The sequence below is a fragment of the Oryctolagus cuniculus genome, chromosome 7, assembly GCF_051225735.1.
Source record: "Oryctolagus cuniculus isolate XC-2025 breed Fujian yellow rabbit chromosome 7, ASM5122573v1, whole genome shotgun sequence".
NCBI lineage: Eukaryota > Metazoa > Chordata > Mammalia > Lagomorpha > Leporidae > Oryctolagus > Oryctolagus cuniculus.
The window spans coordinates 152,065,673-152,081,577 of record NC_142873.1 but is presented as its reverse complement, the minus strand read 5'-3'; the positions used below and the strand labels follow the sequence as shown (position 1 = coordinate 152,081,577).

General features: G+C 61.5%; 1 protein-coding gene across 5 annotated transcripts in view; it reads right to left on the bottom strand.

Moving 5' to 3' along the window:
- CAPZB (capping actin protein of muscle Z-line subunit beta) overlaps positions 1 to 15,905 on the bottom strand; it is a 119,207-nt gene that overhangs the window by 30,767 nt on the left and 72,535 nt on the right. For all 5 annotated transcript variants that reach the window (XM_017346515.4, XM_051858034.3, XM_089301422.1 and 2 more), the window contains exons 3-4: positions 7,817 to 7,938; positions 3,555 to 3,668 (exon numbers count right to left, since the gene is read on the bottom strand). In XM_017346515.4, coding sequence (XP_017202004.3) covers positions 3,555 to 3,668; positions 7,817 to 7,938 — 236 coding nt within the window. The remainder of the gene's footprint in view (positions 1 to 3,554; positions 3,669 to 7,816; positions 7,939 to 15,905) is intronic.

The following is a 15,905-nucleotide window of genomic DNA, read 5'->3' as shown; positions in this document are numbered from 1 at the left end:
CCTTTGGCCCAGGGCTGTTTAGAGGATTCCTCGGGGCACAGCCACTTGCTGGTCACTGCTGCTGCCACCCTGTTCTACCATCAGTAGCATGAGTTTAACAGGAATCCAATCCACTGGCACGTTCTTGTTGAACAGCTGGACTGGTATCTTGCCAAGTGACCAGGTAAAAGAATATAGAAAATATCCACTAACATGAACACCAACAGAGCACTGGGGAAGGAGCTATCACACAGCGAAGTGCTAGATGTAAGACCCTTTAAACACAGAGACCTGCTCTACTGTGAAAACCAACAATCTGCGCAGAACTCAGGCAACCGTGGGTTCGAATCCAAGCTCTGCGCTCCTGTCCTGTGGTCTTGTGTGAGTCACTTGACCTTTAGAGTCTCATCTGTAAGACTTAACCCCAGAGGTTCCTGCGGGAATTCACTAAACACAGCTACGTTGGGGTGGGGGGGGACATCTGGCACAGTGGTTAGGGCGCTGCTTGGGATGCCTGCGTCCCTGGGCAGAGTGCTCAGCTGAGCTCAGCTCTGTTTTGTTGTTGTTGTTTTTTGTTTTGTTTTGTTTTTACAGATCCGTTCTATTTATTTCAAAGAGTTACAGAGAGAGGTACAAAGAGAGAGAGAGACAAAGGGGTCTTTCATGCGCTGGTTCACTCCCCAAGTGTCTACAATGGCCAAAGCTGAGCTGATCCAAAGTGGGGAGCCAGGAGCCTCCTCTGGGTCTCCCATTTGGGTAGCAGGGCCCAAACACTTGGGCCATTTTCCGCTGCTTTCCCAGGAGCATTAGCAGGGAGCGGGATCGGAAGTGGAGCAGCCGGGACCGGCACCACAGGCTGGGTTTAACTCGCTGGACCACAGCACTGGCCACTCAGCTCTGCTTCTGCTTCAGCTTCCTGCTCGGATCATGGGAGGCAGCAGATGGGCACCTGCTGCCCACGTGGGAGACCCAGATGGAGTTCTGAGTTCCTGGTTTCAAGCGGATGCAGCCCCGGCTGCTGCAGGCATTTGAGGAGCAAACCCAGAGATCTGTCTGCCTTCCAAACAAAATGGGGAAAATAATAAAGCCCACAACCCACATCTGAGCACCTCGGGTGCCCGGGTGCCCGGGTGCCCGGGTGTGACTCCCAGCTCTGCTCCCGATTCTCTCTTCCCACTAACGCAGACCCTGGGAAGCGACAGGCAATGAATGGCTCCAGTAACCGGGCTCCCCCACCACAGACGAGACCTGGACCGGCTCCCCCACCACAGAAGAGACCTGGACCGGCTCCCCCACCACAGAAGAGACCCGGACCGGCTCCCCCACCACAGAAGAGACCTGGACCGGCTCCCCCACCACAGAAGAGACCCGGACCGGGCTCCCGCCCCCACAGAAGAGACCCGGACCGGGTTCCCCACCACAAAAGAGACCTGGACCGGGCTCCCCCACCACAGACGAGACCTGGACTGGCTCCCCCACCACAGACTAGACCTGGACCGGCTCCCCCACCACAGACTAGACCTGGACCGGCTCCCCCACCACAGAAGAGACCCGGACCGGCTCCCCCACCACAGAAGAGACCTGGACCGGGCTCCCCCACCACAGAAGAGACCCGGACCGGGCTCCCGCCCACACAGAAGAGACCCGGACCGGGTTCCCCCACCACAAAAGAGACCTGGACCGGGCTCCCCCACCACAGAAGAGACCTGGACCGGGCTCCCCCACCACAGAAGAGACCTGGACCGGGCTCCCCCACCACAGATGAGACCTGGACTGGGTTCTTGGCTCCTGGCTCCTGCCATCGCAGGCCCCCGAATAAACCAGTAATGGGAATACTTGCTCTCTCAATGGAAAAAAATTATCAAAGCAGACGATCCATGTAAAATGCAGCATGTGACGGACACAGCTCTGGCATGTCAGTGTAGTGAGGGAATTTGTCAGAGAAGTGTCGTGTTTCCCCTTGTCTAAAGTAAAAGCTTTACTGAACGTGCAAGGGCAGGCACTGTGGTGCAGCTGGCTAGGCCACCGCCAGGGACGCCTGCAACCTGCGCCGCCGCAGTGCCGGGTTTGACTCCCAGCTCCCCTGCTTGATGCAGCTCCCTGATAATGTGCAGCCTGGGAGGCAGCAGGTGACAGCTCAAGTCCTTGGGTCCCTGTCACCCACATGGGAGCCCAGATGGAGTTCCTGACTCTCATCTTTGACCTGGCCCAGCCCTGGCTTTTGTGGGCATTTGGGGAGTGAACCAGCGGATGGAAGACCTCTCTCTCTCTGCCTCTCCTTCTCTCTGTGTAACACTTTCAAATAAACAAACAACTCTTAAAAAAAAAAAAAAGGGTGGGCTAGTGTTGTGGTGCAGCAGGTTAACGCCCTGGCCTGCAGTGCTGGCATCCCATATGGGCGCCGGTTTGAGACCCAGCTGCTCCACTTCCGATCCAGCTCTCTGCTACGGCCTGGGAAAGCAGAAGATGGTCCAAGTCCTTGGGCCCCTGTACCCGTATGTGAGACCTGGAAGAAGCTCCTGGCTTTGGATTGGCATGGCTCTGGCTGTTGCGGCCATTTGGGGAGTGAACCAACAGATGGAAGACCTCTCTCTCTCTCTCTCTGCCTCTGCCTCTCTGTAACTCTGATTTTCAAATAAACAAATCTTAAAAAAAAAAAATGCTAGAGCGAAGTGCCCCAAGTGAGTCAGCCACGCCAGCTGCCCACCCGGCGGAGTGCAGACCGCCGTACCCGAGGTATGGCGGCATCGGGGGAGGGCGGACCACCACACTCAAGGTATGGCGGCGTCTGCAGAGCGCGGACCCCCACTCAGGCGCTTCCATTCTCGTCTCCGTTTTCCTGCCCATTTCCTGCACCAGGGGAGGCTACAGACTGAGGCTACATCCCACCAGCCTCAAGGCTCGAGAAGCAGATTTTACATTTTTAAAGGGGTTTGCAGGTAAAAAGGAAACAAAGAATAAGCAACAGAGACCTTAACAGACCTGCAGAGCCTAAAATGTTGCTGCCTGGTCCCTCACGGAGCCGCTGACTCCGTTCTGAGCAGTTCTGCTCAGCATCATGGACATCACGGCTGTGCTGGGACCCGCGGGACAGACCCTGCCAGAGGGTGAGCGCCTGAGTGAGAGGCTGCTCCCATGTGGGGCGGTGCTGGGGGGCAGGGGACACTGTGATGGGCCGGGGTCACACAGCTCGGGATCCAGCACATCCGTTTAGAGGGACGGCCGGGGTCCAGCCAGCTCGGGACAGTGACTCCCGCTGCCCTGGCAACTAGCGGGCAAGCAGGGCCCTGGGCTGCTGGGCAGAACGTGGCGCAAGGTTCGGTAAAAACAGAGCTGCAGCCCTGGCCCTGCCTTGGACACACGCCTATTTCTTCACCCCTGAAATGCGGGGGCTCCACCTGCCGGAGAGGACAGGTCTGAGACACCTGTGTCTCACACAGCAGGCGCGGGGAACCAGAAGCAGCAGCAGCAGCCCCCCGGGAGGTGTGCGCCCCCGTCACCTCCACACTGACCCAATTATCTGTTTATCTGAGGAGCGCCCCGCCCTGCCCACTCGGGAGGGGCACGAAACTCACAGGTCTCGGTACTGGTCAAAGGCATTGTTGGCTTCCACCTCCAGCTTCCTGAGCCGCGCGGACGGCATGGCCCCATCTTCCAATGGAGGGTCGTACTTGTTGCTCCATGGTGACCTGGGGGTGGGGGGAAGAGGAGGTCATGGGAATGGTTCCATGGAGGCAGGGCCTGCGAGCAGGGGCAGAGCAGGGGTGTGCAGCCCAGCCCCCACAGCTGTGCACCCTCGGCCAGCGTCTCCACTGGCTGAGCCTCGAGCGCGCGGTGAGCAGAGGCTGCTGTGGGAGTGAAGGGGAGGGCCGATGGCGCGCCCGCGGGCAGGCACTGGGCCGCCAAGGCCAGCTCCTCCCTCTGCCTTCTCCGACTCCTTTGTATTTCCCTCGCTGACTGCCGCCGGCTCTGCGAAGACCTCCTTACAGCGTGTGGGAAGCGGGTGAGGAGAAGACGCCCTTGGTGACTCCAGCAGGGGCTCAGGGAAGGACCCGGTTAAAAAGGCGAGAGGAATGAAAAGCAGACAGCCTGGGGCTGGGAGTCTCTCGGTGTCCGCAGCATCAGGATCCTGCACTGCCCGTCCGCTGCTCCTGCCGACGACGCCCCTTCACGCCACTCTGGACGCCAAAGAGGCTTCTGACAAGGGCCGTCTCCTGAAGCCAGCTTTCACGAATTCTGTGCACAGACAGCTTCCTTCCTGGGGCCAACCCCACCAGGCAACCACGCTGAGTTAGGGGTCAGAGGGAGCTGGGCCGCCTCTCCTGCGAGCTGCCGCGGGACAGAGGTGCCTGCTTTCTCAGGGGCCGGGTCACCAAGGGCAAGGCGGGGAGGGGGTCTCCCTGCCACAGCTGCTCCTGATCACCCCAAGGCAGAAGGAGCCTTTGCAAGCCCTCCTTCCTGCCCCACTCGCCACCCCCAGCTGGTGGAGCCTTTGCGAGAATGGGGAGAAACACTCCGTGCTGCCCCGCACCAGTGTGAGCTCTAGTGGTCACGCAGGAACCAGCTGGGAGCCCAGACGGCCTGGAAGACAAGGTGACGCCCCCGCGGGTGCCTCCTTCTCCCGAGAGGCCTCTCTGCTCCGGGCAAGGCTGCTGTGCCAGCTCCTGTCTTGCTCGCCTTCTCAACAGCGCTGCCTGGCAGAACTGAGAGGATGAAGGGCCCACGAGCACACCTGCCTCCTGCAAGCACACATGCAACCGAGCGTGCCCAGTGGTCTGCAGCGACCAGGACGACGTCCTACTCTGCTGTGGCTTGGTCTGGACCGCCAGCGTGGCAGTCTCCGCGGAAGGAGGTGCCCCTGGTCTCGTTCTTCACTGGTCACTCAGTGCCCGGCACTCAGACGCAGGCTCATTTAAAACACTCATTAGAGGATGAATGCGCTCCCGCCCTCCTCCCTCCCACACAGAGGCGACCTTCTCACCCTTCCCTCGCCCTGGCCCACAGGAACCTTGGTGAGAACACAGCCCGGCTGCCATGGCCCCGACGGCCCAGCACCCGGCACAGAGCCAGGCTTCAGTGACCGCCCTGCTTGGTGGGGGGAGGTGGTACCCACACGGATTCCACTGCTGGTCCCCCAGCCCTCAGACATGGTGCAGCTTTCCGTTCTGCCAGAGACGCCAGCGGGCTGAGGACATCAACTGACCCAGAGACAGGTGTGGCGAAGGGGGCTGTCACCAGCCCTGTCAGCCAGGCTGGGCTCCTCCTCCGAGGGAGTGAGCTCCACGCCCCTCAGCACACTCAGAGCCGGGCCCGCGCCTTCCCGGAAGCCCTGCCCCCCGCCAGCTTTCAAGTGGAGGCCGAGCTGACCCGGCACCGGAGCCCAGCTCTCCCGCAGCCGGGGCCTGGAATCCTCCAGGAGCCTGGAAGCCACATTTCTCCTGGCTCTCAGACGCCGTTAGTCCTGGAGCCGTGGTAATTGCAGCTGGGGGAAAAATCATAACATTACCCAGAATGCTCCCCGTGGAGGGGGCACTCAGAACACATTGCAGAGCTTAAACGGAGGCCATGTGAAAAAAGACAGATGGACAGGAACGCTTCGATTTCAGAGCCAGGCCTCCCCTTTCCCTCCGAGGGGGCTTTTGTTTCAGCTAACAGGTTTCAAACGGCGCTGCTGGCAGCGGCCACGCCATGAGGATCTCATTTAAGCACGGATCAAACACAGGAGAGTTAGAGGCCTCGCCGGCTCCACGGCCGGGGAGAGGAGGGCAGCCTCTGCCGAGACCCAGGGTTCCGGGGGGGGGAGCCCGGCCTGGCCGGGGCAGGGACACAACCCCACCCTCCCACAGGCTCCTGCGGGACAGCTGCCGTGCACAGCACGCTGCGGCTTCCAGGGGGGAAAAGCTAACAAACGGCGTCGACTAAGCAAGGCGCGGCTCAGGGACCACCTCTTCCAGGAAGCCCTCTCTGAACCCCGCGTGCGGGAGGGTGCGTCTCTGAGGACTTTTCTCCGGGGTGGTTCCCCTGCTTCCTCAGGGGCTCCCGCACAGGACTGCGCCTGGACACCGTGCCTGGCACAGAACAGCCCTTCAGGACGGAACCTGACCTGCCCCAGGGCTGTCTGGCCACCTGTGGGCTGGATGTCCCAGAGCTCTCTTGGAACTGTGATGCATCTGTGGTCCACAGGGAATCTGCACTTGCATCTAACGGGCACCTCGAGCTCCCAGGAGCCCCGCGTGACTGCACGGCCAGCTGCAGAGGCCCTCGGCCCTGGGAGCACCTTCTCACCCCGCTCCCGGCTCCACTCCAAAAACGCCGCCCATCTCGCCCCTGCTCACTGCCTCCACACTGAGCCGGAACACACTGCCTACCTTCCCTGTGACACCAGGAGAGGAACGCGCTTGTCAAACACGGGCCGGGCTCTCGGACAGGCAGTGCCAACCAAATCTCCGGAGCACACGATGAGCCCGTGCTCAGCACACGCGTGCCAGCCTCTCACCTCCCCACTAACCCCCAGCACACGCGTGCCGGCCTCTCACCTCCCCACTAACCCCCAGCACACGCGTGCCGGCCTCTCACCTCCCCACTAACCCCCAGCACACGCGTGCCGGCCTCTCACCTCCCCACTAACCCCCAGCACACGCGTGCCGGCCTCTCACCTCCCCACTAACCCCCAGCACACGCGTGCCGGCCTCTCACCTCCCCACTAACCCCCAGCACACGCGTGCCGGCCTCTCACCTCCCCACTAACCCCCAGCACACGCGTGCCGGCCTCTCACCTCCCCACTAACCCCCAGCACACGCGTGCCGGCCTCTCACCTCCCCACTAACCCTCAGCCTGGCTTTCAAGACCCTGTGCTGGCCTTGGCTGACGGCAGGACTGAACCTTTCACTGGGGCTCACCGCTTCCAGGGGACCCCTCCCTGCTCACCCGGCCCATCTCTCCCTAGTTCTCCTTAGTCGCTTTATGACAGAACTTACGTCACACGCTGTGTGCTTTATGCGTTTGCTCACTTCCTGCCTGGCCTCCTCATGGGACATCAGCTCCTCAGATGGGAGACTTGGAAGAGCGCACAGCTGGGTGAACGGGCGCCGTTACTAAAGGCCAGACAGTGGTCTTCCAAGTCCCACCGCTGCAAGGCTGGTGGGAGCTGACCCCAGGTAACTTCTCCTGCGCCTGCCTCTGCCTCCAGGCACCTGGGCCCCCTCCCAAGAGCTTCACCACCCAGCCAGCTAAGGTGGCCTTCGACATCTGGAGCACCCCGTGTTTTTCCACCCTCCCAGGTACCGACCACAGATTTCCATCACAGGACACTGGACTGGCTTGAAAATCTTGCTCAGACACCACCTCCGCCAGGAAGTTCTCCTGGGGCCAACCACGGCCCCTTCTGTGCTGCCCGGGTCTGAAGAGGCACCAGACTGGCTGCAAGCATAACGCCGCCGGCCTCAGCCATGAACACAGCTCTGGTGCAGCCCAGCGACACCTGGTCACCTGCCCTGGGCGTGGGGATGGAAGAAGAGGGGAGAGCTTCCATGCCTTAAGCCACAGAGCCCTCCCGGCCTAGGGTCCCCAGCACATGCACCCCTGCCCTGCAGGCCTTCTGCTATGTGAACAACATCCCCCCACCCCTCGACTGGGCTGCAAGATGCACAGGGCAGCAGTCAGACGGCCACATCTCGGATGCACTCCAGACTCCTGGCCGTGATGAACACGTAACAAAGGAGGAGAGGAAGCAGGAAGATGAGGCCGTGTGGTCCTGGGGCTGCTGCAGCCGGTGGCCATGGCCGTGACCGGCCGGGGGCAGGGGCAGCCAGCAGCCTTCCTGGTGGGTACGCTCACCTATACGAGTCTCCGTCTCTGTTGTAGTCACACAGCAGGTAATCCTTGCCCACCACCTTGTCCCTGGCGATCTTCAGGGGCTGATCCACAGAAGACAGGAGGTCTTCACACAGACTGGGGACCTGCGGAGAAGGGGAAGCAGAAACGGTTAAAGCCCCCCTGCAACTCGGGCTGGTGGAGGACAGCTGCGGCCGAAGCGGCTGGCGGATTTCACATCTGGCCCTTGGTGCCCTGCCAACATTCGGGGCCTGTTCTGTTCTGTTCCACATGTGCCTGACACCAACGGTGTCCCTCTGTAAAGAAACCTGTTCTTGAGTTACAGTGGGGCGTGATCTCCAGTGCAGCCTCCCTTCCCGAGCCTGTGTGCAACTCTAATTACCTGGGCGCCAGGGTGGTCTCGTAAACTTAAGTATGGATATGCTTGCTATTGGTCTCGGGTGGGCAAGGTACAAGCTGAAGTCCCGAGGAGAAAGTAAACATTTCGTGTGCACAGGAATCCCAAGAACTCCGAGAAGAATAACCCGTGCGTGCTGGAGCACTCCCCCGGGCTCCCGCGCTGGGTGGAGTTCACCATACTTTCCAGGCCCCCAGCCAAGCATTACCAGGCTGGCTCGCGGTCAAGTCCATGTGCTGCAGAGGGCGTCCCCCGGGCCTTGCCCAGCCCAGGGCCCAGGGGCCGCCTCCAGAGCAGGATGGCCCCACGGTGGGGGACAGGAGGCCTCCATGTCAGGGCAAAGGCTGCGGATCCGGACGCACAGCCCTGCTGGTAACCAGGCCGCTGGCCGCCTCCTCCCAACTCCAACATCCATCTCCCAACAAAAGCTTCCAGCACGGGACGGCACTGCTTGCAGACATGGATTCCTTCGGGCTTGAGTCACTTCCACACGGATCCTCGCTGTGCCGACTTCTGTGTTTCATGGGCCTGGGGTGACGGGGGCCCCACAGTATCAGTTACCAGGCAAGGGGCTGCCAGCTGCACCAACAGCCCTTCCCAGCGTGGCAAACATAGCCGGCAGAGTGGCCGACGGCGCCCCCAGCTGCCGCGTCCTCCTGAAGGCCCTGTCGCCACCCCAAGGACAGGGCAGGAAGCACCACTGCCCCAGAGACCACCCGCGGGCTCGCAGGGGGCTCTGGGACTCAGCTGGGCAGAGCGCTGCCCCGTGCTGTCCTGTGGCTCGCACAAACGCTGCTGCAGGCAGGTGGTGTGCTTCCTGCACACAGCCCTGGCCTGCGTGTGCAAGGCTGGCTTTCAGAATTCCCTCTCCTGACACCAGCTGCCTGGGGACAGCACAGGAAACAACGGGGGCGACTTTCCCGGTTAGCATGGCTCTGCGGCCTGCCCCATGCTGGTCCCTCTCTGGCAGCACACCACTCTTCCTGGGAAGGAGCTGAGCTTTATCCCCACTTCACAGATTAGAAGGTTGAGGTCAGTCATGGAGGTGGCCGTCTGTGGGGGTTGGAACTAAGCAAACAGGCTACGAGGTTAAGCCTTCCTGGCTCCGGCTTCCGAGTGGCCTGGCCTGGTGGGCTTGGGGAGGTCAGCTTGCTTTCCTAGGACTTGGTTTCCTCACCTGTGAAGCGAGCGCAGGAAACCCACACAGGTGCTCATGCCGCATGGCTCTGAGGGTCAGCCGCAGGATGTCTTCAGTACTGAGGACAGCACCGGCCACGCCCAGACCACCTGCTGTGCGCAACAGAGCACACCTCCTCCTCACACCCGCATCGCGAGAGAGGCTGCTTCACAGACCCTGGACGCAAACCAACCCTGGAGAATCCAGTGCTTCCTGACCCACGCTCCACCTGCGGCAGCTGTCTTCCCTCTCCCCAGGCGGGCCCTCGGTCTAAGAGAGGCTTGACTTCACCCTTATCCAAGAGGCTAATTGATGGCTCCAAACAGTTCCAGGGACGTCCCCCTTGCACGTAGGCTGCTTCCTCACTTCCCAGTGACGCTGCTGCCCGCCTCCCCCCAGGGACGTCCATCCTACAGAGCAGGGGCTCCAGCCTCCCCCACTGCTACACCCCAGTTCCCACGCTGTGCCTGAGAGGGAGGGCGGAGAGAAGGAAGGAGCTTCAGAACCTGGAGCCTTTCCAATTCCAATCAACTCCATTTTTAAACAAACAAATGAGTGAGCATAAGACCCCTGATCGATCTGTTGTCAGGACTCACATTCCAGTGGTGCCAACAGCCAGATGATCTCAAGTACAACAGCTCTACGCTGGGAAAGCACCAAGACGGGACCAAGCGGCGCTGGGAGCCTGGGCGTCGGCCGCACAGCGCAGAGGGCGGGCCCCAGCCACACCCCACGGCCGAACAGCGGGGCCTGCACTGACAAAGGTCTGCAGCCAGACGCCAGCCGGCCTCAGACAGCGCTCACGTTAACCACCCTGCAGAGCCAGCCCAGGACTCACCAACGGTGGGCATCTGCTCCACCATGGAAAATGCCTGGAGCGTGACAGAGCCAACCAGCCCTGCACAAGCGCGCCCCTCCAGATCAAGGCCCAGGCTGGGCCGGGGGTGTGCGCCGTGTTCCCAGCAGTCCTGTCTCTTCTGATCCACGGTAACCTGCTCTGGAACGTGCGTGCCGTCGCTGTCACGGGAAGTGTGGGCTACACAGCCGGGCCGCAGGGGTGCGGCGGAGCAGGTGCCCCGAGGTGCATCAGTCCTGACCTGGCGCGCACAGCCACTGTGTGAAGGCTCGGCCAGTTAAACGTGCACCCCAGCACACAGGAAGCGCATCTGGGTGTGCAGACGTCCCAGCCGTCACACAGGACTGCACAGCCTCTCCCAATCCTCCCACCCCACTTTCGGGGCTGAGCCGCACTCCAGCTTCACCAAGACGGCCGCTCTGCAACTGCCCTCCGCTATCTCCTGCCACGCTCCACAGCTGCGCTGTGCTGACTCCGCCCCAGAGGCCGAGATGGGCCCCTGGGCCCCAGCACCCGTCCCCACTCCAGGGTGAGTGGACACTCACCCTGCGGCCGAGGTCGTCCTGCTGAACCAGGATGAAGGCAGTCACCTAGTCCATCCCCACGCTCGCCGGAAGCCCCGCCCCACACCCGCCTCACGTCCAGTGCTCAGACCCGTGGAAGAAACCACATCACGTCTCACGGTCATGGGTTTGCACACAATTTAAATGGAAGGACAGGTCCAAACAAAGCTGAGGCTTCACGGCGGGGCACGTGCGGCACGGGCTCTGCAGCCACCGGCGCAGGAGGGCCTCTGCGGGAAGGAGGGGCAGTGCTTCCCGGCCTTCCTGAGCAATGTTCGGGAAACACCCGAGGGGCAGCCCACGCAGGCTGCTGGGGGCACCGAAACGCAACTCCAGTGAGCTGGAATAAAACAGCCCTGGGGCCTTCTGGGGGGAGATGCAGGGCTCCACCAACCTCTTCACCCCACATGGGAGGAGGCCACTTCCGGTACTGGGTGCAGGCAGCGAGCCGTGGGTCCCACCTGCCTCACCTGCCTCCCGCTTCCGAACAGCTCAAACCCCACAGCTGGCACCACCCCTCAGCGGGGTGACTCGGGGTGACTGCCAGCGTCCAAGGGCGGACACGTGAGAGGTGAAAACAGAAGAACCGCATGCCTCCCTTGTCCCCAGGGAGCGCGTCCCTGCTATCTACCCAACAGCTGATCACAGGAAAGGAGACACAAATCAGAAGCTTCCGGCCACAGCGAGGGCTGCGTCTGTGAGGCCACATGGTTCCACTTTGCCTCTTCCTCTTCCCCATTAGCTATTAATGCTGAAAAAAAAAATGGCTCAACCAGAAAGAGAAACTTGAGATGAACCCTGAAAAAAAGCACAAAAGCCAGACCAGCTCAGCTGCACGGATAATCTAACCCACGGCGCCCCGTCTCGGAGAAGCGCACCCTGTACCTTGGTTTTTAAAAAATGAACACATTCTGTTTTCTGATCTGCCCCCTGGCTGAGAGCCATCACCAGGGAGATAAGAATCGAAAACAGGCTCCACGCGCCCGGCTGCTCCGATGAGTAATGCTGTGGAATCGTGGTGGGGAGGGCCCCGGCTGGCCCACTTCTCCCCTTACACGGCCCCCCTACCCTCATCACACGGCCCATGTCCCCTGACGCAGCCCACTCCCATCACACGGCCTCCAGCAGCGTCAGGGTGCAGGAGCTCCTGGTGGCCAGCAGAGGGCTCTGTTCACATTTCGTTCCCTCTATTCCCAAAACTAAGTTTTTTTTAAAACAGAAAAGAAAGTGAAGACAGCGTTTCCAGCCGCCATGCTAGCCCCAGAGGCAGTAGCACGCATTCTGGAGAGCAAGCCCCCCCCCCCCCCCCCCCCGCATCAAGCAGCCCTGAGGCCTTTTCTGCCCCAGTCTCAGGAACCAGGGTTGGGGTGGGGGAGTCCCAGCACCTGCCTCAGAAAACTCCTTCCCTCCAACCAACACCGGGGCCTGCTCCAGGCACTGTGCAAGGTGCCACGGACTCAGCGATGGAGAGGGACTGACAGGAAGCCCTGCTGTGACCAACACGGGAGGCAGACTAGAGACGGGAGGCGGGAGGCGGGAGCCGAGGGGGGCCTGAGTGGCATGGGGTGAACCTGAAGAGGCTACGGGGGGAGGAGGAGCGGGGACGACGAGGTCTGGGAGGGGGCAGGGAGAGGCTCAGGGTGGGCTCCACGCAGCAGCAGCAGCGGGGCCGGGTACGCTGCTGTTCTTAGAAGCGTCACGTACTGATGGCGACAGGAGCACTTTCACCTGTCACGGTTGCACAAGTTCAGGAGCACCGGCAGGAGGAAGCTGCTGCCGCCCTCCCATGTAAGGACGCCGCCCTGGGACCCAGCCCTGCCGAGGCCCCGCTGGACAGACGCCTTGGGCAAGAGGGAGGCAGCTGTCTTAGGGTCACAGTCCCCCGCAGCAGGTTCTGAGGGGCGGGGCCGCTGCGAGGACTGCCCCTCTGAGCGGGCTGTCAGCCACACATCACCCGGGGTGGGGGGGCTAAGCTGGTGGGGGCAGCTGCGGCCTCCTCCAGGATGGCGGCGGCACGAGCACCTCCTGTGAGGCAGGGCCAGGCCGGCCGCACGGCCGCTGAGGGGAGAGCGCAGCTGGCACCTCTGCTGGGAGGCCTGCCCTGGCCCTCCCACAGCACGGCCCACGCCCACCCCAGCCAGGCTCCAAAGGAGAGATGGGGGGCAGCCACAAAGCCTCCTGTCCCGGGCCCTGGGGGCCTCTCCTGTCGCTGCCCAGCCTCGGCCACTCACAGCCGGGGTTTCTAAAGGAAGGGTCAGGATGGGGCCAAACGCAGGAAAGAGAGCGCCGTACCTGGCCCAGCGTGGGTGCACACGGGGCCTCTGCTGTCCACCTGTCACCTCAAACTCCCCCGAGGGGGACAAGTCAGGCAGGCCTGCAGCACGGCTCTCCTCAGAGGGCACAGAACACCAGCCTTGACGACGCCAGGACTGGCAGGGGGCGCCACCTCGATTCCACCACACTGGCCTGCGGAGCCACCCGCAGAATTCTCAGGCCAGCCTGGTTCTCTGCTCCATGGTGTCCTTGCCGCCCAGCCCCACCTGATACACCCGAATCATCCTGCAGGGCCTCATCCCGCCTTGCCACAGCGCCTTCCGAAAGCCGCCCCAGCAGGGGAAGCTGCTGGTCCACCCTGAGCCCTCCTGCGCACCACGCAGTCGCGGACCCTAGGGATCTGTGGCATGGCTCTCCCCAGGGCGGGGACGAGAGTCTGGACCACCTGTGCCAGCGCCACACCTAAGTGTGTGTGGGGGGACGGTGTTGGCTTACACAAGACTAGGGTTGCGGAGGGTGGACAGCGATGACCCAGGGGGGCATCCGTCAAGGTGCGCACCAGGCCTTGGAGTTGGATGGACAGACTGGAGAGCGGACTGCGCCCTGCTGGGACCCAGGGACCCACAGCTGCAGCTGGGCTCCTCCTAAAGCCGCGCTGCCCAGGAGCAAGAGGACAGCAGGGTGGCAAGGCAGCCACACCCTTGTCCTGGATGTGCCTCAATCCTGTTTACGTACCTGAAACGTTACTGTGTGGGCTGTATTCTACATCACCACAGATCTCTTTTTGAGGAAAAGAAACAAACAGGTAACAACGCATCAGCACGACTCATGTCTAAAAGCACTGCCATTGCAGACAGAGGAGCCCTGCCCGCGTTTAGTGCTGTGCACAGAGCAGCCCGGAGTTCCTGCCCCACGAGCGCTCTCACTCGACCCCAGCAGCCCTGCAGGACGGAGGAGGAGCACCCGTTGTTGCTACTGACAGTGGGGGAAGAGGCACAGGAAGGCAGGAACTGGACTCAGAGGCGGCAGGGCCAGAATCCCACAAAACCTGGGCATTCGCCCCCCACGGCCAAAGCCCGAAGTATGAAGCCAACGTGGCCTCCGCCCGTCTCCTGGCGAGTAACTGGGACTTAAATACTTGAGAAGTCTCAGCTGACGGCCGCAGAGCGGGGACGCAGTAAGAAGGGCTTTGCCCACGAGGTCAGTGTGAACGGAACCTCCTGGGGGCAGGCCTGACGGAGGCAGGGGCTGCAGAATCTCATCACTGGGTACCACGGCCTGGGCCAGGCCTTGTAAACCACACGCATGTCGAATCTTCACCTCTAAATTCCGAGTCCGGGATGAACATCTGAACGGGCTAGCCTGGAAGTCCACTGAGCACGCCTCTGAAGAAGGCACCTGCACGTGGAGCCGCAGCCCGGAACCACTGCTCTTCACCACGGATCTGGTGGGTGCAGCCCAGGTAGGCACACAGATGGCGGCAGGGCCTGGGACTCCCCAAATCCCTGTCCTGTTTGGCAGTAAGGGAACACACGCGGGGAAACATGACAGTAGGAAACCACAGAGCCAGGCCCCCACGGGAACATGTGGCACACTTCCAATTCTGAAACCCCACAGATCACCTGAACTCCAAAAGGATGTGACAGTCTCAGGAAGAGGCAAGGGACTTCCAGGGTCGGAGTTCGTACGGAGCATCGTGGCTCAGCAGGTTAAGCCATTACCCACAATGCCAGCATCTCATACGGGTGCCGATTTGAGTCCTGGCTGCTCAGCTTCTGATCCAGCTCCCTGCTAATGTACCTGGGAAAGCAGTGGAGGATGGCCCAAGTGCTAGGGCCCCGGTACCCACATGGGAGACCCGGATGAAGCTCCTAGTTTCCGCCTGGTCCAGCCCTGGCCATTGTGGCCATTTGGGGACTGCACCAGTGTATGGAATCTCTCTCTAACTCTGCCACTCTTTCAAATACATAAATAAATCTAAACTTTTACAGGGGACAAAACAATCCTACTGCCACCTAACCTCACCCCACCACACAAAAGGCTGGGCAGGACCCAGGCCCTGCTACACCTGGCCCCAAGAATCCCCACAGCCCTGGGAAGTGGAAGGCCCAAGAAGTAGGAGCAGAGGCCCAGCAGCCCAGGGCCACAGAGCCACTGAGTCACCCGCCGGCGTCCTGGCTTTTCCCACTGCAAATTCTCTAAACTATCCAGACCACAAACTTCCAAACAACCCCAACAGCCTCCCAAGATTCCAGTAATACTTGTGCTTCCTTGCAAGTGGAGCAGTCTGTGTGTGTGTGCGTGGCGGGGTGTGTGTATGCAGGCAGGCTGGCACCAAGGGATGCTCGGAACACGTCGGGTGGCTTTTCCCCCTCTCTCAGCACAAAAGTCGTCTCGGTTCCACGCTGGATTCTTTCCACTGGTGCTGGCTCCCCCGCTTCTGCTGACTCATCGAGAAACACCAGGTGGACAGAGGACAAGCGGTGGCTCTTCCTCCTGGAGAAGTGGTCAGCCCGCTCCTGAGTAACTGGGGTGGCTCTCAAAGGGCTGGTTCTCCCAGGGCCCGGGGTGTCTGTGTCTCCATATTCAAACACGTGGCTCGAGATGAAGCCCGCTCGCGGCTAACAGGGACGAAGCACACAGACAGCGTCTCCGCTCCAGAAGCCCCTCAGAGAGAAAGGAGGGTATGGTGTCACCGTGCCACCGGTGCCCTGAACAGGGGGAAGCAGTGGATGCCGGGGGTGGGGTGAGGAGGGGCCCTGGGGACATCTGTGGGCACCAAGTGCTGCTGAATGTGCAGCAGTGCAGTCCGCACAGGGGCCGCA